Source organism: Castor canadensis, chromosome 19 (genome assembly GCF_047511655.1).
Source record: "Castor canadensis chromosome 19, mCasCan1.hap1v2, whole genome shotgun sequence".
Taxonomy (NCBI): Eukaryota; Metazoa; Chordata; class Mammalia; order Rodentia; family Castoridae; genus Castor; species Castor canadensis.
The window spans coordinates 8,568,468-8,588,864 of record NC_133404.1 but is presented as its reverse complement, the minus strand read 5'-3'; the positions used below and the strand labels follow the sequence as shown (position 1 = coordinate 8,588,864).

At 50.2% G+C, this 20,397-nt stretch overlaps 1 protein-coding gene across 2 annotated transcripts; it reads left to right on the top strand.

The window, feature by feature from the left end:
* Window positions 1-102: 102 nt before the first annotated feature.
* On the top strand, window positions 103-19,264 carry Ctsh (cathepsin H). Of its 2 annotated transcripts, none has more exons than XM_020180671.2 (12): window positions 103-276; window positions 4,955-4,986; window positions 5,643-5,748; window positions 6,720-6,790; window positions 7,381-7,485; window positions 10,120-10,206; window positions 10,895-10,950; window positions 12,364-12,445; window positions 13,559-13,627; window positions 15,652-15,758; window positions 17,671-17,796; window positions 18,684-18,808. In XM_020180671.2, exons 1-12 carry the CDS (start codon window positions 186-188, stop codon window positions 18,745-18,747), a joined length of 996 nt encoding a protein of 331 aa, XP_020036260.1. In that variant the 5' UTR covers window positions 103-185; the 3' UTR covers window positions 18,748-18,808. The 2 variants fall into 2 exon arrangements, with proteins under 2 accessions (XP_020036260.1, XP_020036259.1); XM_020180670.2 differs by having other exon boundaries at window positions 107-276; window positions 18,789-19,264.
* The last annotated feature ends 1,133 nt before the right edge of the window (window positions 19,265-20,397 follow it).

The window sequence follows — 20,397 nt, the reverse complement described above, 5'->3', positions numbered from 1 at the left end:
CCACGCCCCTAGCCTCGCGTCCGCCCCTAGCCACACCTCCCTCGTGGCCACACCCCCTAGTGGCCACACCTTCCTCGTGGCCACACCTCCCTCGTGGCCGCGCCCCTCCCGCACCCGGACCGCGGCTCCCGCCGCTACCTCCGCCCGTCCCGAGCCAGTGCCGCGCCGCCGCCGCCGCCGCCGCGATGTGGGCTGTGCTGCCGCTGCTCTGCGCCGGAGCTTGGCTTCTGGGCGCCCCGGCCCGCGCCACCGTCGAGCTGTCCGTGAACTCTCTAGGTATGTCCGGGGTCGGGAGAGCTTGGGGGTGCTGGCACTGTGGGGTTGGGAGGAACCGGGTAAGGGTTCCCCAGGGCCCGGGCCCGGGGGCGATGCGTGCTGAGATGGAGGTCTGGGGCGGTCGACTTCATGATGGACTGGGTGTCCAGGGTCCCACTTGTCCACATGGCGCCAGAGCGTAGAGTACCAAAAAGTTCCCAGCCCCTTCTGCCCTACGCCCTCCAATTAAGACAACTGGGACACAGAGGACAGACTCTGGTCAGCTCCTGCTATGGGCGAGCAGGGTGCCTTGGGGGTTTTCCGTAGAATATTGGGACAGTGACTCCTTGTGCAACAGCCCTAAGGAGCACACTGGAACCGCAGGAGTTTCAACAGACCTGCAGTAGGTTCGCGTCCCGTGATGCGAACTCCAGAGCTCCGCTGCGGGTCAGGTGATGGGCCGGTCCTGCACGCCATGGTCCCAGCCTCAGCCCGCAGGCTCTGAGCACGCAGGACCATCTGCCCCCTTCACTCTGGGCACAGAGAGGAGTAGCCACGATCAGCCTGGGGACGGGCAGAGCTGACTGAGGCTGAGTCTTGCCTGGTCAGACTCTTGCCTCTTTCCTTCCCTGGGCTCCAGGTTAGTCCGGATTAAAACCCAGCTGCCCCCAGGCCTGGGCTTTGCTTTACTTTGGCACCCAGCCTGCGTGGAGGAGGCTGGCGCAGAAAAGCTGCCTTAACTCAAAGCAGGGCTTAGCAGACTTCTCTGAAAAACCAGCTAGTAAATATTTTGGCTTTGTGGGCCACTTGATCTTTGTAGCAACTATTTAACTCTGTCTTTGTAGGAGGAAAGCAGCCACAGACGGTATGCAAATGAACAAACGGATTTTTTTTTCTAATAGATGTTTATTTATGGACACTGAAATTTGAATTTCAAGTGATTTTCAGGTGCTACAAGATATTTCTATTTTCCCCCACCCCCAGTTGTTTAAAAGTATAAAATGCCTCTGGAAGTCCCTGGGTATAAAAACAAGTGGCAGGCTGTGGTTTCCTGATCTCTTGCTGTAAATCCTGTCCAGGAAGGTACATAACCATAATTCTTTAAAAAGTCATAATTGGGCTGGAACAGATCTGTTTGAGGTTGAGGCATGGATCAAGCAGACCTGCTGCCTTTTCTTCACTGACCTCCTAAGAAGTAGTAGTCCTGGGGTTTTCACACCTTCTTGTTGCTCTGGAAACCCCCCAGAGACACACAGGTCAGTTCTGAACTCCATCCTGCTGCAAACCCTGGTCCTAAATTGAGGTCTGGCTTCTCTGAAGGTGTCAGCTGCAGCAAGCCCTTAACCAAAATTTGGAATCCCCTGAAATGCTACTCCATAAGTATGTTGACGAAGGAGGCATTTTTCCCCCAGCTTGGTTTCTGGAACAGATCTGGGACCCACAGGGAGACCCTAAGTGCTGAACAGCAGTAGTGATCTTCACACTGTGGTGTGGGTCTCTGAAGAACAGGCACACATTACCATGATACCAGCACAGATGGTATTAGGAAATCTAATTCCAGACCCTTAAAACTGAAAGTGTCTGAAGTCAGGAGGGACCCTTGCCTCTCATTCATCCCGAGCCTGACCCCTTGGATGTAAAAACATCCCTGGCAAGCTAACATAAAAGTAAATGTTGACAAATCCTTCCATCTGGTGTTCTCCCTTCCTCAAGGAAACTGAAATTGATGGAGGAAGACGCCCCTCACCCCCAGCTATCAGTGGATGAATCTTAGAAACACTATTGAGTGATAGAGTACTTTGTGATTTGGAACATAGGAAGGAGTGAAAAGAATTGAGCAAAGCCCAGCATAGTGGTGGACATCTACAATCCCAGCATTCAGGAGATGGAGGCAGAAGGATCCTGAGTTCAAGGCCAGACTGAGCTACATAGTGAGATGTTGTCCCAAAAAAAAGGAGTTGAATGACGAATGACATTTCTCTAAAAAACTGTCTTCTAGACTAGGTACAGTGTATCTGTGTTCCATCTACTCGGAAGACAGAGATCTGGAAGATGAAGTCCGAGCCCAGCTCAGGCAAAAAGTTCAAGAGAACCCATCTCAACCTACAAAAAGCTGAGTGTGGAGGCACAAACCTGTCATCCTAGCTAGGTGGAAAGCATAAAAAGGAGGCTGGCAGTCTAGTCAAACCAGGCAGGAATTGAGACTGTGTTCAAAGAGTAAGTAAAGCCAAAAGGGCTGGAGACATGGCTCAGATGGCAGAGCACCTTCCTAGCAGGCTCAGGGCCCTGAGTTCAAACCCCAGCACTGCCAGAAAGGAAAAAAGCCTTCTATTTTCAGCTGTCTGTTTAAGCAAGATTTCTCAGCCCCTTGACCTTAAAAAAAAAAAAACAAAACCATAATTAATGTTGCCCTTTGCCTCAACTAAACAATAGGTAATGTTCTTTCATGAATATATAAATCCATGAGGGTGGGAGCCAGTGAAGTCCTGTTTATCACATTGGGAGGCATTTCCAATGAAATTTTATATTTTAGATTGAACAATTACTTTTCATGGCTGGGGGTGTAGCTGCATAGTAGAGTGCTTGCCTACCCAACCCCCCAAAAAAGAAAGACAGTTTCCTTTCATAATGTATAATATATTTGAAACGTTTTAATCAGTTGGGGGTGCTCATAATAATTATAATGGTATTCAATCCAGAATAAAGTTTTTATGATCTTCAAGAAGTAAAAATAATTTAAATCGATATGTTTTGTTGTTGCAAAAAGGAGTATAAACTGATCGATTATAAAAAAAAAATGCTCCCATAGATTAAAATTCTGTAGAGTGGAGAGATAGATGTTTAAGGAGAAAAAGAAACTGTAAAATACTCAACTCTCGTTGTTGATTTTTTTTTGGCAGCTCTGGTATTTGAACTTAGGGTCTCATGCTTGCTAGGCAGGCGCTCTGCCACTTGAGCCACTCTGCCAGCCATAAAACATTCAACTCGTACAGAAGAGTTTACTCGTGCCACTGTGGTAGATATGAAATTATGATAGCATTTAGACTACATTGGCTAGCTTTAAGAATAATATGAAAAGCTGGGTGCCGGTGGCGCACACCTATAATCCTAGCTACTCAGGGGACAGAGATCAGGAGGATCTCAGTTCAGCATTTTTTTTTTTTTTTGGCAGGACTGGGGCTTGAACTCAGGGCCTCACACTTGCTAGGCAGGCACACTATCACTTGAGCCACTCCACCAGCCCAGGATCGCAATTCAAAGCCAGCCAGGGTAAATAGTTCATGAGACCCTGTCTTGAAAAAAAACCCTCACAAAAATAGAGCTGGTGAAGTAATTCAAGGTGAAGGCCCTGAGTTCAAGTCCCAGTACAACCAAAAAAAAAAAAAAAGAATGACAGTCTTATTTTAAATGTCAGTGTTTACAATAAGTTGGAATACATCCTTTGCAATTATTTAAAATGAAATGAAATTTTTATTTTAAAATGAAAATTTTATTTAAAATGAAAATTTTAGCTAGTGTGCAAGGGCGTATAGTAGGAATTCACAAACAACAGGCCTGCTAGAACACAATTATACCCATTTACTTCCTACCGACTGTGGCCTCTTTTAAGATACAAAGATGAAAGCAGTGTGGCAGAAGCCCTAGAGATTACAAAGGTCAAGATATTTACTATTGCTGGGCATGGTTGTATATGCCTATAATCTCAGCACTCAGGAGACTGAAGCAGGATGATCATGACTTCCAGGCCAGCCTGCACTATTAGGTGAGATCCTGCTTCAAAAAACAAAAGCAAAATATACTTACTTTGTGTCCCCTTTTGAGAAAATATTTGCTGACCCTGGGGGTATATGGGTTTTTAGTTCACTTCTTATTGAAATATAACACCATTTAAAGAAAAGCACAGATCATTCAATATGAGTTTCACAGTTGAAGCATACTCATGCTGGGCTCAGTGGCTCACGCCTGTAATCCCAGCTAGTCAGGAGGCAGAGATCAGGAGGATGGAAGTTTGAAGCCAGCAGGGGCAAACAGTTTGCAAGCCCCTATCTCAAAAATACCCAACACATAGGCTGGTGGAATGACTCAAGTGGTGGGTATGGCGCCTGCCTAGCAAGCACGAGGCCCTGAGTTCAAACCCCAGTACAACAACAACAAAAAAAAAAAAAAAAATATATATATATATATATATATATATCTCCACCACAAAACAGGGCTGGCAGAGTGGCTCAAGCGGCAGAGTGCCCGCCTAGCAGGTGTGAGACTCAGTTCAAAAACCCCAGTACCACCAAAAAAAAAAAAAAAAAAGAAACATACTCATGTAATCTGCACCCCAATAAAACAATAGAACATTTCCAGCATTGCAAAAGTTCTCTCCAAGCACTGCTGGAAATAACCACTATCCTGACTTCTAACACTGGAGATTTTATCCTTTGGGTGGGGCTGAGAAAGGTAGAGCGTGTGTTTATTAATACTCACAAGGTCTTGGGTTCAACACCCAGCACCAAAAAAAAAAAAAGTATAGTTTTGGGGTACAAGGCAGAAAGAGTTTGGGTTCCTCTTTGCACTCAGTGTTAGGTAACATCATCTCTGGTATTTTAAATTAAGCCTGATTTTCTAAAATGCCATCGCTAATGAGTCCTACCTGACTTTAGACTCAACACTCAGACCTAATTTTTCTTTCTTTTTTTTTTTTTCACAGAGAAGTTTCACTTTAAGTCATGGATGGCACAGGTCAGTGCCCAACTTCTTCTTTTTCAGTTTTCTCATTTCACAAAGTTTCCTGTTACTGAGTAGGAAGCCTTAAGTTCAAACCCCAGGACTGCCAAAAAAAAAAAATTTCCAGTTATTAAATCAAACTGTACCAGATTTGAGATAATGAAGAGGTATTGGCCAAACTCGACCCACCCCAGATTCAAATTGGCCAAACACTAGGAAAGACTCAGTTAAGTAAAAACCTTCCAAATTGTGACTGGAGGCCTTGCTAGCCTTAGAGTTTATTTCCATATTTTGTATTCAAAGCACCTGGTACAGTAGCTGCAAAGACAACTGGGGAAGCCCAGGGTATGCACTTTTGAAAAATGGTGGTCATGAACTTGGCTGAGTTATCATGATGAACCCAGGGCCCTCGGATTCTTAGCTGACTCTCAGGCAGCTGTGTGATCTTCATTCTGGCTACAGGTCCCTGCAGGCAGGGATTCACTTTCTAATTTCCCAAAATTACAAAGAGACCCAGAACAGTGTCCCACCCATCAACCCAGACTTGTCCTGCAAATCATGGCAAAAAGAAAACCTCCATCCCTCCTCTCTAAAAACAAAACAAAAAAAGCCTCCCCTCAGGTGAGCTGCATCCTGTTTGCATGACTTACTGCAGATGTGTTTTGTTTCAGCACCGAAAGACTTACAGCTCGGAGGAGTACCCCCACAGGCTACAGATGTTTGTCAGCAACTGGAGGAAGATTAATGCCCACAATGAAAGGAACCACACATTCAAAAGTACCATGGGGACAGGGACGCCTTCCTGCAGGCTTCTCAGAAGGAATGGGAGGGCACGCCTTCAATCTAGAAAGAGATCAATTAGCAACAAAGGCCGATGGAAGGGCCCAGGCAGGGTCCAGGGGTGTGGAGAGCAGAGACACAGACTCTGAGGCTGTTCCTGGCTGGCCTCTGATGGTGGCTTTGCTGTGGGATGCAGGATTGTAAATTTAGGACAGTGCTAGGTGGTTGTGAAGTATATAAAGAGACCATAGAAGCCCCTCTCCTGTTCCTGCCATCCAAGGAGCCACGCTACCTGCTGGGCTCTGTCTTTTGATCACTGTGGGCCCAGTGCCTCTCAGAGACTGCTCTGTACTCTGGGAACATCCACCATCATTTCTGGTTTGTGTCAGTACACACACACACACACACAAAACATGTTATTGAGGACTCAGAAGTGATGGCCATTCAGCTAAGTCAACACTCTGAGCAACAAGCAGAAGCTGGAAGGAAAGTTAGGTTTGAGGCTCATTTCTGCCTAGTGCTAACATGTGACCTTGGGGTCACAGGTTAACATGGGCTGTAAGTGGAGCTAACACTGTCCTCCTCACTGGGCCACTGTGGTACAGGTGGGAAGGCGCTTGCACAGGTGTAGTGGTTCTTTACCTGGGTGGCCATCAGACTCACCAGTGTGGAATGTAAAACAATAGCTCCCAGGCCCCACCCCAGACCAGCTGCATCCATCAGCATCTTGGGGCACAGCCCAGACATTTGTACTGCTGAAAAGACTCCCAGGCATTTCCAAAGCACAGCAAGGGTTGACATTGGTATATTGAATCATATTAAATTAAAATATTTAAAGGAGCCAAGTTACAGCAGCTATAGATAGAGCACAGGTGGATAAGAGGTTTTATTATTTTTTCTCTTTCTTTCTTAGTGATTCACTAAGTTCCTCTATTTCCTTTTTTTTTTTTTCTCCTTTTCTTTTGCAGTGGCACTGAACCAGTTTTCAGACATGAGCTTTGCTGAGATAAAGCGCAAATATCTCTGGTCAGAGCCTCAGGTAGATATAATTCATTGCACCCAAGTCTGTATCCTTTCACTTAAATCTTTGGAATAAGTTTTGAGCTTCATTGCATCCAGCCAGATTCAGTCCTATCCCACTCATGCTAGGGGTGTCCCCAGATTCTTTGGAGGAAGCAGCAGGGGTTCCCTCAATCCAGGATGCTGGCTTTAGCAGTGTGAACCCCTGATTTAAGATTAACCAGATAAAATACAGGTGCCCAGTCAAAACTGAATTTCAAATAAACAGCATAATGTTTTAGTGTAAGTATATTCTCAATATTATACAGGATGCCCTTATACTACATTTCACTAACTTCGATAAATAAAATACATTCATTTATCTGAAACTCAAATTCAACAACATGAACCATATTTTTACTGCTAAATGTGGCTACCCTTTCCTGTCTCCCCCAGCCTGGCTCCCAAGGGAATGTGTCATTTAGCATTTGGGACCTATAGACAGGGGAGTGACAGTTCTGACACTCATTCTCATTTCCCCCTGGTGGTTTTTTCCTTTTTTTTTTTTTTCCTTGGCCAAGAGATGTCTTTGTTCTTTTTTCCTGAAAATAATTTATTTGGTTGTTCCAGAATTGCTCAGCCACCAAAAGTAACTACCTTCGAGGTAGTGGTCCCTACCCAACCTCTGTGGACTGGCGGAAAAAAGGAAAATTTGTCTCACCTGTGAAAAATCAGGTATGCATGGGCTCCCCAAACTTTCTTCTCATAACAGCCATGTTCTCAGATAAGATACCAGGATGGAAAACCCAAAAAGCTCCACAGAACCCCCGCCAGTATGCCCCCAACTCTACTTCTGCTTACTGTCTCTCTAGCTCTCTTCCTTGGCAAGGCCAAGGAGCGCATTACGTCCTCAAGGTCCAGCTGCTCTGCGGATGGACAAGTTCCTCTTATTGGGTTAAAGTTTACTTCCAGCCCCTCCACCACCACTACCATACGCCCAGTTTCCCCATGGGCCCCACATCTCTCCTGTGGAATCACTCAAACATGTTCCCAGTCCCCAGCAGAGACTGGACACTGGGACCCCATTCCTGCCTCCCTCAAATCTCCAATCCCTCATCCACTCCTCAGGGTACCAGGCTACTGCCCTGTCCCCGGCTGGCAGCCTTTCTTGGGTGGTTGCAGGTGGTCAGTGGGTGGAATGTAGCCCACCATTTCCCACATGTGCACTATGTCCTCTCCCTGGGGCACAGCACCCCTGTAGGGCACAGTGAACTTGGCCAGGTTGAGGACCCTGCCTTCCCCACACTTGCTAGGAGATCTTGGCACATTCTCTCTTCCAGAACCTGGACCCCAAGCCCTGACGTTCCCTCTTCCTGTGGTGGTCCCTCCCTCTCATGGCAGTGCAGTGGCCCTCTTCAGAAAGATGCTGACTCTCAGGCCAGGCACCAGGGGCTCACGCCTATAATCCTAGTTACTCAGGAGGCAGAGATCAGGAGGATCGCAGTTCAAAGCCAGCTCGGACAAATAGGTCACAAGACCCTATCTTGAAAATACCCAACACATAAAAGGACTCAAGGTCAAGTTATAGGCCCTAAATTCAAACCCTAGCACTGCACAAAAAAAAAGAAGAAAGAAAGACGATGCTGACTCTTCATTCTAGAAAAAAACAAGGTCAAGGTTTCCTTCCTGAAAACGCTTGACTTTCCACTGAAACTCTCCATAAGAAAATTTTTTTCCCTTTCCCAAAAAAAAATCACATGACACAGCTCATGTCCTCCCAGGCTTGTCACGTTCTACATGTCTAAACCAGCCCAGAAGCCTAAACAAATCTCCACTCCCAGCAGAGGTGCTGTGGGCACAGACAAAAAAAAAAGAAGTGCTGTAGACAGATGCCTTCGCCCCAACGCCAAGGCGTTCTGTAGACCCTCTGAGAATCTCATGACAGTTCAAAGTCACAAGTATTCATCGTGGAAACCCAAGCCTACTCACCACTTGGACAGGTGGGCAGGGAAGCTCCTCCTAGAATGTTTCAGTTCTCCTATTAAGGAATCCCAGGCCACCAAGCATAACTGAGCAGCCAGGGTGAGAACAAGGTTGTTCCTCCCAAGGTGTGTGTGTCATCTTATGGGGGCCACTATGTGGTTACAGACAGCAGCCATGGTATCCAGGGTTAGCTCTGCAGCTCCCTTGAGGGTATGTCACTTTACGGAGGGGAAAACTGAGAGGGAAGGTGGCTTACTCAAGGTTCAAGATAAGCAAGTGACAGAGAGGACTGAAAACCAGGTCTCTGCCATGTGTGATGGTGCACACCTGTAATCCCAGCACCAAGAGGCTAACACAGGAAGATTGTGAGTTCAAGGCCAGCCTGGGCTATATAGTGAGATCCTGACTCAAAAAACCAAAAAAGCTGGTCTCTGCTTCAAGTCCAAGCCTAGCTCTGCCTCCTTCTGCAGTGAGCATGGGCACCCCAATATGACCTCTTTGATGGTCTTGAGGTCCCTCCCACCAGGTCTTCCCTTCCTGCTGAGGGAAGAATTTAAGAGGAAGAGACTAGAGGAGGAAGTCATGTGAAGGCTGTTTCTAGGCAGACAAGCCATCAGGGCCAAACGGGAGTATGATGTGGACAGGAGGAGTTTAAAAGACATTTCTGAAGTAGAATTTCTGGAAGACAGAACCAGCAAGGAGAGGGAAAGAGACAAGGATGAGCCCGAAAGAAAAATTTAAACAGCAGGAACATTGATGAGCTCACTGGATAACTGCTTGATAGCCATGAAGAAAGGTTTCGCTGGCAGGGTGGCTCAAATGGTAGAGGGCCTGCCTAGCAAGCATGAGGCCCTAAGTTCAAACTCCCATGCAGCCAAAAAAAAAAAAACGAAATAAATAGGTTTCCAGGAGGAACCCAACTGTCCAGGTGACACATGCCAGTGTCAGAACCACTGCTGCGGCTATGCACCAGTGGTTCATGCCTATAATCCTAGCTACTTGGGAGGCTGAGATTGGGAGCATCTCAGTTCAAGGCCAGCCAAGGCAAATAGTTCACGAGACCCCATCACCAAAATAACTAGAGCAAAATGGACTGGAGGTGTGGCTCGAGTGGTAGAGCGCCTGCTTTGCAAGCACAAAGACCTGAGTTCAAACTCCAGTCCCACCAAAAAAACAAGCAACCGCTCCTCCACAGCCTCAGTTGCCTTGTGTGTAACACAGGGAGGAGCCTCCAGAGACTTGTGAAGCTCGAAATGCACAAACCTGCAAAAGGCAAAGGCACTCAGGGAGCAGGGGTTCCCACAGTGGGTGGAGGAGGGCAGGAATCAAGGGCTATCTCTTGGTGATCCAGTTTCTGACATCCTCCGCCCTGCATGACTTCTTTAGGGTACCTGTGGCAGCTGTTGGACTTTTTCCACCACGGGGGCCCTGGAGTCTGCGGTGGCCATTGCCACTGGGAAGTTGCTGTCTTTGGTAAGAAGTCAGCCCTGGGCCACCTCCTACCAGGGATGCCCCAGGCCTGGGCCTTCAGCAGGAATCTAAACAGAAGCTTTTCCCAGAAATGACCCAGGGGCTCCTTCCTGGACAGATCTGGGGGTCCTCTCATTCCTGGGGGCTCAGGAAAGCAGAGCCCGCCCGGGAGACACCCCCTATGGAATATGCCCCTTCCCAAGCTGCCTTGATTGTTTTTATGGAGGGAAAAGCCAGGACCTATGTATCCATCCCCTGATTCCCAAGAGTGAAGGGTGATGGGCTGTGAAAGAAACTGTGCCAAGCCTTCTCTCTCTGTGTGGGGAAGAGAGAGAGCGAGGGCCCGGGTTGAGGAAGTGGGGGGGGGTGGTCTCTGGGTAGTCCTGTGCCTCCCTTCAGCATACACCACCTGAGACCCCATGATCTGCACTGTGTGTCTGCCTACAGGGAAGCTTCTGCCCAAGCAGTGCCCACTGGCACCTTCTGACCTGCCTGCTAGGCTTTGGGGTAGCTCCTTAGTCCCTCTCAACCTGTGCAGGTCACTAGGCTGGACTTCAGGACACACAGACAGCCCTGCGCCTGGGGAGCTGGGGAGCTGGTCATCTTGACACAGTGTCCTTCAGGCCGCTGATATGCCAGGACCTTGATAGTCCCTTGCCTTTAGCTCACTGCATTTGTGTCCCTCCCTTAGGCCGAGCAGCAGCTGGTGGACTGCGCTCAGAACTTCAACAATCATGGCTGTGAAGGGTATGTCCCCGATGGGGAGGCGGGGAGCAGAACTCCTTCTCATCCCTCCTGATTGCTCTGTCTCGTCTATCAGGTCTAACCACAGACACAGACATAACCCTGTCCACACAAGCAAATCATGCCCATCAGCTGGAAGGGAAAGTCGCCACACGTGGCCAGAACGGGGCAGAGCTGGGATCTTTGCCCAGGCCTGTGTCCTTCTGAAATCCATCCTCCTTCCACAACGTCACCCGGCTCTCTGCCCTCAGTGTGGTTGGTCTCACAGCCTCCAAAGCCTCTGAGCGAGTGCTCAAAGGACTTCAGAGTGAGAAATACAATATGGCCTCACCCTCCAAACCGAGGTGCACACAGACAGTTCTTCAAAGGCCCCCAGCTCACTGGCCCCGACAGGATCCTTTGTGAGCTCCTCCGTGGCAGTCGGTCTTCGCACAGTGCTGTAACTCAGCTGGGCCCGCTTCCTGGCCCATTCTTGAAACAGGCTTTTAAGCCAGGACCCTGTGGTCCTCTAGGGCCTCTCTCAGCCCTGACTTCTGTACCTGTGATGCACCCCTCTCCAGGCCACCCACCGCCCTCATTCTCCTCCTCTGTGGGAATACCTCGTGCACCGCCTGCTCAGCCAACAGCAAGACCTACAGACTTAGGGAAGTCCCATCCTGCCCTCAGGACCCACCGTCATGCTCACTCTCCCTCAGTTTGGCCTCTTTCCTCTAGCCAAGCTCACACCATCCAAAGCTAGACTCTGCCCACTGGGCACACTGGAGTCCCACCATTTTTCCAGAGTCTGTTTGCTTTGGTTTCCATGTTTCATTCACTCACCAGGTCCCCTGAGACCTGCTGTGTGTCTAGGCACAGGGAATCCAGCACCCAGCAAAACTCCCGGAGCTGCTGTTCAGCCAAGTCAGATAGGCCATGAGCAAGCATGTCATAGGTCAGGTGGGTGACGCAGTCTGTGGAGAGGACAAAGCAGGGATTGGGGTGGGGACTGCTGAGCACTGGTGAGGCTTTGTTTACTCTGTCTGGGAGGTGGCACCTTTGGAACCAAAGCCTGACTCCAGCCATCTGGCTGGGACATGGTGTTCGGCCCCGTTGATTCTCAGGAAATAACAGCATCCACCACCTGGGGCTGATTTGAGGGGTGTGTGTCTGTGGAGTACCTGCCCATGGGGCTGCCCACTCCTCCTGACAGGGGCCTGGCTTCTGGGGGCCTTTGTCCCACGGAGCACATGTGACTCATCCTCAGACTCCAGTGGCCTGAGTTTGCTGACATATATCCTGAGAGCTGGCCTCTCAGAGACCTCCTCTGCCCCAGGCAGGACCCCCATGAGCCAGGCCAGGGCAAGATCCGGCCCTGAGACCTTTCCGCTGTCTACGGGGCCAGCTCCAGGCAGGCTCACCTGTGTGTGCTTCTTGCAGGGGTCTTCCCAGCCAGGCCTTCGAGTACATCCTGTACAATAAGGGGATCATGGGAGAGGACACCTACCCCTACAAGGCCAAGGTAATTCTGCCCAGCCTCAGCTCTGTCTCCTACACCACCTCCCTGCTCCCCTTCTCCTGGCATTCAGAATTACCTGAGCCCTCTGCCTTCATGGGGAACCTCTCATTGCCCCCATTCCCCTGGCACCATCTCTCCTTCCTGAGCATCCTTATCCTCAGGACCTCCCACCTCACCCCAGTCTCCCCTCTTTCTTCCTGGCTCCCTCATGTCCTCTCTACTGACCATGATGCTCTCTCAGGCCCACTTTCATACTGCCCAAGGCCTGCTGAGTGTGCCAGAAACTTCCTGTCCAGCAGTGTGGCCCAGCTTGGCCACAGCCAAGCCCTCATCTCTATCCAGGCCTGTAGCATTTTCCCACTCTGAACAGCTGCACTGACCTCAGAACCTGTGGTCACTGAGGGTCCTATCAGGAGGCAACGCCCTTACCCAGGCTCTCACCCCAGGCAGCCTGCGGGCTATCACAAACTTTGTATAGGCTCCCTTGGTCTCCTCGGACCCTGGCCTCACTTCATCACAGGACACTGAGTTGGCCTCTTGTGGGCCTCTCAGACCCAGCTGTGGCTGCACACCTGCCTTGCTCAGAGCTCCCTGAAGACTCCTGGGGCCTGCCCCATGCTGCCCATGCCGGTCTTTCCCATCTTATCTCCTGTGCACTACCCTCACAAACCTTGTGCTCAGGCCCTTTGCTTGCTGGATCCCAGACACCAGGTCCTTCCCCCCCGCCCCGGTCCAGTCCTGTGACCTATCTTTGTGCCTGCCTCTGGGTCAGCACTGCTTCCTACACCAACCATCCCATCCTCTCCCTGCCATGCAGGCTCTGACTCAGCCCCCATTTCTGAGTTGGCTTTGCCTGGCTCGGGCCCCTCCCTAGGCACCCACCAAGCACTGTGTGTGCCCACCTCTGCCAGAGCCAGCACGGGACCATCTCCAGACTCTGAGCTCCCCAAGGACAAGGATGCCTCTAATACTCTCCAAAGTGACCCTGTCTCCAAGGTCCTGCTGCATGTAGTTTCTGCTTAGAAAATGCTGTCAAACTGCATGGGGAGGCTGAGGTCTCAGCCTTGGGCCAAGTGTCCCTCACCTGTGTTCCATGCCCTTTGTGGCCCTGAACAGGAAGGTAACTGCAAGTTCCAGCCCCAGAAGGCCATTGCATTTGTCAAGGACGTCGTCAACATCACACTCGTGAGTACTGGATCCTTCTCTTGGCTGGGGAGTGTGTTCTGTTGGGGAGGTCTGTATTCGTGGTGGTCAGGTGGCCAGGGGGCCCAGGAGGCCAGGGGGCCCAGGAGGCCAGCCTTTCCTGCAACACATCACTGTGACCGAGGAGTATGGGTTATCATTAATTCTCATGCACCCACAGCGTGGTGGGAGATGGGAGGGAAATCACAGACTAGCAAGGGATGCTCTGGTTCTGAACTCCACATCTGCACAAGGCTTCATGCTTGAGGTTCTGTTCCTTGTCTGCAAAGTGCAGATGATAATCACCATCCTGCAGAAGAGGGAGTCAGCATGTGGGTGAGGCCAAGGAGGAGCGTGGATGTGCATTAGTCAGGATAAGCTAGGTTCTGCTGCAGCAACAACCATCCCCAAATCTGAAGGGCACACGACAAAGTGTGTCTCATCCCTGCAACCTGTCCATGGCTTGGGCAAGGCTAATTGTATTCTGTGTCATTGGCCTCTCTTAGGACCCAGGCTGAGGGAAAAAGAGTGGTAAATTAGGCCAAAAAACGAGTTATAGTCACAACTCACCTCAAGTGGATGGGGAAGAGTGCACGAGAATGTGAGTGACGTCCTCGTGGCTCTGGTGTGCGTTGTGCAGTCTGGCAGAATTGTATAGGCAGTGCACTCCACAGGTGTGGGCAGGTGAGAGCACGAGGCGAGAGGGGGAGTGCCCATGAAGGTGCAGGTCACAGACATGCCGTCCTAATGACAGCAACTGCTGTGTAATTGAAGTCAGGCCAAGCTCTGTGCTGTAATAATAGTTTGAGTTTATGGAGTGTTTACAGGTGTTGTACCACTTGACTCGAATTATCTCCTTTGGACTCAAAATAGCCCTAGGAGACAAGTGCCATTGTTGCCTTCATTTTATAGATGAGGAAACAGGCTCAGTGTGGGTAAGTGATGTGCCCAAGGCCACAGAGCTAGGAGGTGGAGGCTGGATCTGAACTGAGATCATTGCCTCCACCTGCAGCCCACACCCTGTAGTAGCTGTGTTACACCTTCAGAAAAGAGCCAATTTCTTTGACACCCCCTCCAAGGCTGACATCCTGGGCCGCTGTATTCCACTGAGAGAAGTGAATAAGAGCTCGGAAGTATCCCTTTTGCCTGGTCCCCAAGAGACCCTTATCAGGGACACCTGCAGGACCTAAAGAGCAGGCCAGACCAGGCATTCAGTCCTCTCTGGCAGGGCAAGATGGCTGGAAATGGTGCTGGCCCTCCCGTTCTCAGATCCACCTGACTCATCTGGGCTCACAAGTCCTCTACCAGTAACAGAATGGAACTGTTTGCCTTGCAAGTGGCTGGCTGTTCACTTGTTGCAGCTGTGTCTCTGCCCACCCCTCCTGAAGAGAGACTGAGGGAGGCTGGGTGCCTCATCCCCTCCTACACAAAGCCACCCTGACCCCACACACTCACACACACACACACACACACACTCAGAAGGCCCACAGCCCTCAGCTGGGTCTTATCTGTTTGTGGATTTATAAGCCCTGTGTTCTGCAATATAAATTAGCCTCATGGGTGTGGAGAGTCCTGGGGGCAGGGATGGGTGTCACATCCATTGGCCTCAGTGAACAATCGTGAGTGACTGAGTGAGTCCATGCTATGCCCTGTATGAGAATATGGGGGAAGCGGAGGGGAGAGCCAGACAGACCCCGCCAGCAAAGGAAGCAGCGAGAGGCCCTAAGGAAGCCTAATGGTTTGATAGGAAGGATTGTTCGCCAGATGAAAGACCCCAAGGATCCTGGCGACCCACACAGGCAGCAGGGCCTGCATACCAGTGCTCAAAGCCCAACCCCAGGTTCTGCTGGGCAGAGAGGTCCGCACCACCCCCTGCCCCACCCGGTGGCTGCCTTTTGGTCTGTTCCTCCCTCCTGACTTCTGCATGTCTCTGGACCTCTAGCCCTTTGTTGGGGCAAAGGACTACATTTTCAACGTGAGGCAGGGAGGTGATGGCCATGCGTGTCTATCAACCCATCTGTCCACAGAATGAGGAGGAGGCAATGGTAGAGGCTGTGGCCCTGTACAACCCTGTGAGCTTTGCCTTTGAGGTGACTGACGACTTTATGATGTATAAAAGCGGGGTCTACTCCAGGTAAGTTAGGGTCCCTGGAGCCGGTGGGCAGGGGAGGTAAGTGGGCCTCTTCACACCCAGCACATAGCCCTCAGGCTCAGCCCAGATTTCTTCTGTGCACTGGGCATTTTACACATCCCCTCAGTCCTCCAGCACACTGAGGGTGAGGACCATGTCTGTCTCAGAGAAGAAGAGAGAAGGCCAAAAGGGATGCAGCAGGCCCTGATCAAGTGGCTATTCAGAGCTAGGACCAAACTCTGAGCCCAGATCTCTGACCTCCTCTATGGAGGGGCTGCCTTCAGCCGGCCACCAGTGGCTCACACCTATAATCCTAGCTACTCAGGATTTGCCAAGCCAAATAATTCAAGAAACCCTATCTCGAAAAAAAGCCATCATAAAAAATAGGACTGGTGGAGTGGCTCAAGGTGTAAGCCCTGAGTTCAAACCCCCAGTACCACAAAAAAAAAAAAAACTGTCCTGTAACAGAAAAAGTAACACTCAGGCAGCAGAATCCTTCACTGGAGGGTTCACTACAGGCTTCTTCAGGGAAACAGAGCTCCTTAGCAACTTTGGTTTTGGTTTTGGTTTGTTTTGTGTGTGTGTGCGTGTGTGTTTTCAGTGCTGGGGATCAAACCAAGGGTCCCATGCATGCTAGGCAAGTGCTCATAGCCACCTGATCTCTGTCACATGAAGCCCTATCCTCCCTCTCCCAGGTCCACTTGTCCCTGTAAATAGTCACCATCCCTACTGAGGCATGAGGGGGAGGCCAGAGCCATGGGAGGACTTTCTTCGTGACATGCCTCCCACCCCAGCCCACCATTGCCCTCTCCTCCAGCTGCCTCCTCACTGGCCTGTCCTTGGGCCACTCTCCCTCCTCGTACAAACTGACCCATCCACTTAGAGCCAGAGTCTCCCTCCTGAGACACACCAGTGCCTCTCCATTGCCTAGTGTCTCAGCTTGGCTGGGGGACCCTGGTGAAGTATCCCTGCTTCTCCATGCTCATCTGCCATCAAACCTCCCTCCCTGTCTCCTATTCCATCCTGCAGCCAACATGGCTGCATGTCCCCTGCCTCCTCAAGTAAGCCTTTGTCTCCCACCTTGTTGGATTGTGGCCCCCTCTTGGGGCTCCTGTCATACGTTCACAGTCCTCAGCCCACAGCATAGAGGCAGCCTCTTTTTTGTTGGGGAGGGAGGTGTGGATTGGGAAGGTTGGCAATACTGGGGTTTGAACTCAGGATCTTGTGATTGCTAAGCAGGTACTCATCACTTGAGCCACTCCACCAGCCTTTTTTTCTAATGGGCTTTTCAAGATAGGATCTCAATAACTATTTGCCCAGGCTGGCTTCGAACCTCAATCCTAGGATTTACAGGCATGAGCCACTGGCACCAGGCAAGGCAGCCTCTTTGCCCATCTGCCCACTTCCTAAGGACAGGAGCAGAGGTGCCCACTGCTCATATCCTGGCACATACCTGGAATTGAGTTCTATGTCAGCCATATTCACACATGGGCTTTTTGACTTCATGGAATTTCCTCATGGAAGCTAGTTCACTATCCTAAATGGAAAACGTACATAGTTGCCATAAAAATGAGGTAATCTAAAATCAGTGCATCGTGACAAAAGAATGTGGTGTTGAATTCAAGCCAGACACTGCTGTGTGCAGAAGGAACAATAGGAGGGCTGCTCTCCTGGTTGGAAAGGAAGGTCAGAACATATCCACTGTGGAGAAGGGCCAGTACCACATGGAGACTGCACGAACAGAAGGACCTTGTCCTCTCACACTGTGACTGACAGACAGCAAACTCCCAGCCGCCCCAAGTGTGGGGCTTTCCCATCCCAGCAGCCCTAAAGTACTGGAAGACCCTTTGTTGGGTGTGACTGGCTCCTTGCCTCTGTCCTTCCCACATTATCAACCTTTCTATTTTGTTTCCAGTACTTCCTGTCATAAAACTCCAGACAAAGTAAACCATGCAGTCCTGGCTGTTGGCTATGGAGAAGACAAGGGGATTCCCTACTGGATCGTGAAAAACTCCTGGGGTCCCCAGTGGGGAAAGGACGGGTAAGCAGCTTCCAGGCCCCATGGCATGGGTGCATGTTGCTTGGGTCTGGAAGCCCCAGGGGCATCCAGCAAGAGCCCACTGCCACGTTCAGGCAGTGTGGTACCATGGGAAGTTACGGGGGAGCTGGTGGGAAAGTACCAGGAAGGTCACTGGGTGGGAAAATGTTCCCTGTGGGCCACCAAGGAAGATAAATCGTGGTTAAGTCACTCATCGGCTCAACTGTCCTTGGCGCCCACCCAGAGGTAAAGATTAACAAATATCCCTTTGTCGGCCTTTGGGGTTGGGCTAGCAGTTTCCAGTGAACCGCCTGTGCGGGGTGGGGGTCTGACCCTAACATGGCTGTCCTTACTGTTCACCCCAATACTCAGCACCTTGCTGGGATGAAACCAACCTTGGGGAGGGCCCAACTTTGCGAAATCAAGGTGACAAATTTACCCCTCATCATGGCAGCCTCTCTCTCCTGTGAGGAAAAAAGGCTGGAATCAGGAGACCTGGTTATTTATGTGTGTGTGTGTGTGTGTGTGTGTGTGTGTGTGTGTGTGTGTGTGTGTGTGTTGGTGACTTTAGCTCTCTCCTAAAAAGGACAATTTCTATTGTCACCTCGGGGGGTCCTAGTGGTAATTAGGTAGCTATGTGAGGTCAGGGTTAGAAGGGAGACTCAGTCAATTATGCTGAGAAGTGGGACATGGATAGATAAGAAAGTTTACTTGGTGGCCAAGGAGAGGAAGGGAGAAATTATTCACAATCAGGTCAGTAATTTCCTGATAGACAAATAATCTGTTCTGTGAATAAATTCAGAGACCCTAATCCCTGGAGTCAGGTCTTGTGAGAAGCAGACTATCTCCATATTCTCTCTCTCTTTTGTGGTACTGGGGTTTGAACTCAGAGCCCCAGACTTGCTAGGTAGACACTCCAGCAGCCCTAGAACGTTCCAGAAAGGTCTGTGGTGAGGATGCTGCCAGCCGGGCCTCCCCCTCGTCTCTCTGCCCAGGTACTTCCTCATAGAGCGTGGGAAGAACATGTGTGGCCTGGCCGCCTGCGCCTCCTACCCCATCCCTCTGGTGTGAGCCACGACGCAGGGACAGCTGGTTGTTGGAAGAGAGGGACTGGTGGCCTAGGCAGCGCGGTAGAAATCCTGTCATGGAGGGAATTGTGGGGAGATCGACCCAGGGGTCCCTCACCTTCTACCCTCACTGCTGTTCTAAGCCTGGAAACCAAAGACAAGGAGGACAAAGAGTTCCACCAGCACTGAGCCCACCCACATCTTCTGATGTGACCACTGTCACCAGCCATGTGCCTTATGTGTGGTTTTTAACTGACTCCAACCCACATGGACCAAAAGTACTCTTTCTTTCAGAGGGACCACTTTCACAGAGAGAGTGATCTGGACTATGTTTTCTGTGGCCTTTATTCAATAAACATTCAGTGACCCCTGCCTGGGCCAGGCCTGGTTCAGGGGCAGCACCAGACATGACTGGGACTGAGATTCCTTCTCCCAGGAGGGAGCTGTCAAGGGCTGTCCCCATCTCTGACCAGGAAGATGGTGTGGGTGCTCATGCCAGTGTCCACCAGGTGGGGGACCCAGAGGAAGAGCTGCCTTAGAGATTCTGACTGTCCCAAAGGTTGGGGGGAGGGTAGAATAAACCATCCAGGGCTACCCTGAAAGCCTGTGCCCTCCTCAGGCTCAGTTTCCCACTTTCCTCAGACTCTGACCCTCCACCTAGGGTGCCATCGCTTCCTCCCCAAGCCCTACCTTGAACGTGCCTGGTGCTCCTGCTCTCACCACACCATCCCTCTCCCCTTCCCTTCCACCAAGCTGATCTGCAGGCCTCTGGCCCTAGCGACACATCCGTACAGCAGTGGTAGCCCTGCCCTTCTCCTGCAGTTCACAGACTCGCCTAAGAGAAATAGAAGAGAAGACACGGAAGCTCTCATGTTATTTGGGTCTCCTGAAGAGCTAAAGGCTTGAGCTTATTTGGGGAAAAAAAAATGTTCACGTCAAAACTTAGCAAATGCAAGTGTGGTCAAGAAGATTCTAGTAACACCAGGTACCACAACTATGCGTCAAGACAAAAAAGCGATCATCTTAATCGAATTAGTAGTAACTGGGTAAAATTCTGTTACAGTTTTTTATAAAAGCCAATATGACGTGAAAGCACAATTTCTTTATATGATAAAGACTCCCAAATGAATGGTAGTGGGATAAAAGGAGTCTCTTTAAAGGCAGATCCATGACGAGCAAGCCTGATGGTGCCACTGTTGCTTAGTGTAAATCCAGAAAGTCTGGCCACAGCTTGCCTAGCATGCAGGAGGTCCTAGGTTCAATCCCCAGCAACACATACACACACAACTTAGAACTAATGACGGAGTTCAAAAAGTGGCTGATTACCAAATATAGATAGAAAAAACTCTAAAACACTTTTTTTGTGGGACTGGGGTTTGAACTCAGGACAAAGCAGGCACTCTACCACTTGAGCCACACCTCCAATCCATTTTGCTCTACTTATTCTGGAGATAGGGTCTCTCAAACTATTTGCCGTGGCTGGCCTCAAACCACAATCCTTCTGCTCTCAGACTCCCAGGTAGCTAGGATTTCAGGA

What these genes read in the sequence shown, in the direction of transcription:
- Ctsh (XM_020180670.2), top strand. Translation starts at nt 186, where the DNA reads ATGTGGGCTGTGCTGCCGCTGCTCTGCGCCGGAGCTTGGCTTCTGGGC. An exon ending in AAGGAACCACACATTCAAAA is followed by an intron (nt 5,749 to 6,719) that starts GTACCATGGGGA and finishes TTTCTTTTGCAG; the next exon opens with TGGCACTGAACCAGTTTTCA. An exon ending in CCTACCCCTACAAGGCCAAG is followed by an intron (nt 12,446 to 13,558) that starts GTAATTCTGCCC and finishes GGCCCTGAACAG; the next exon opens with GAAGGTAACTGCAAGTTCCA.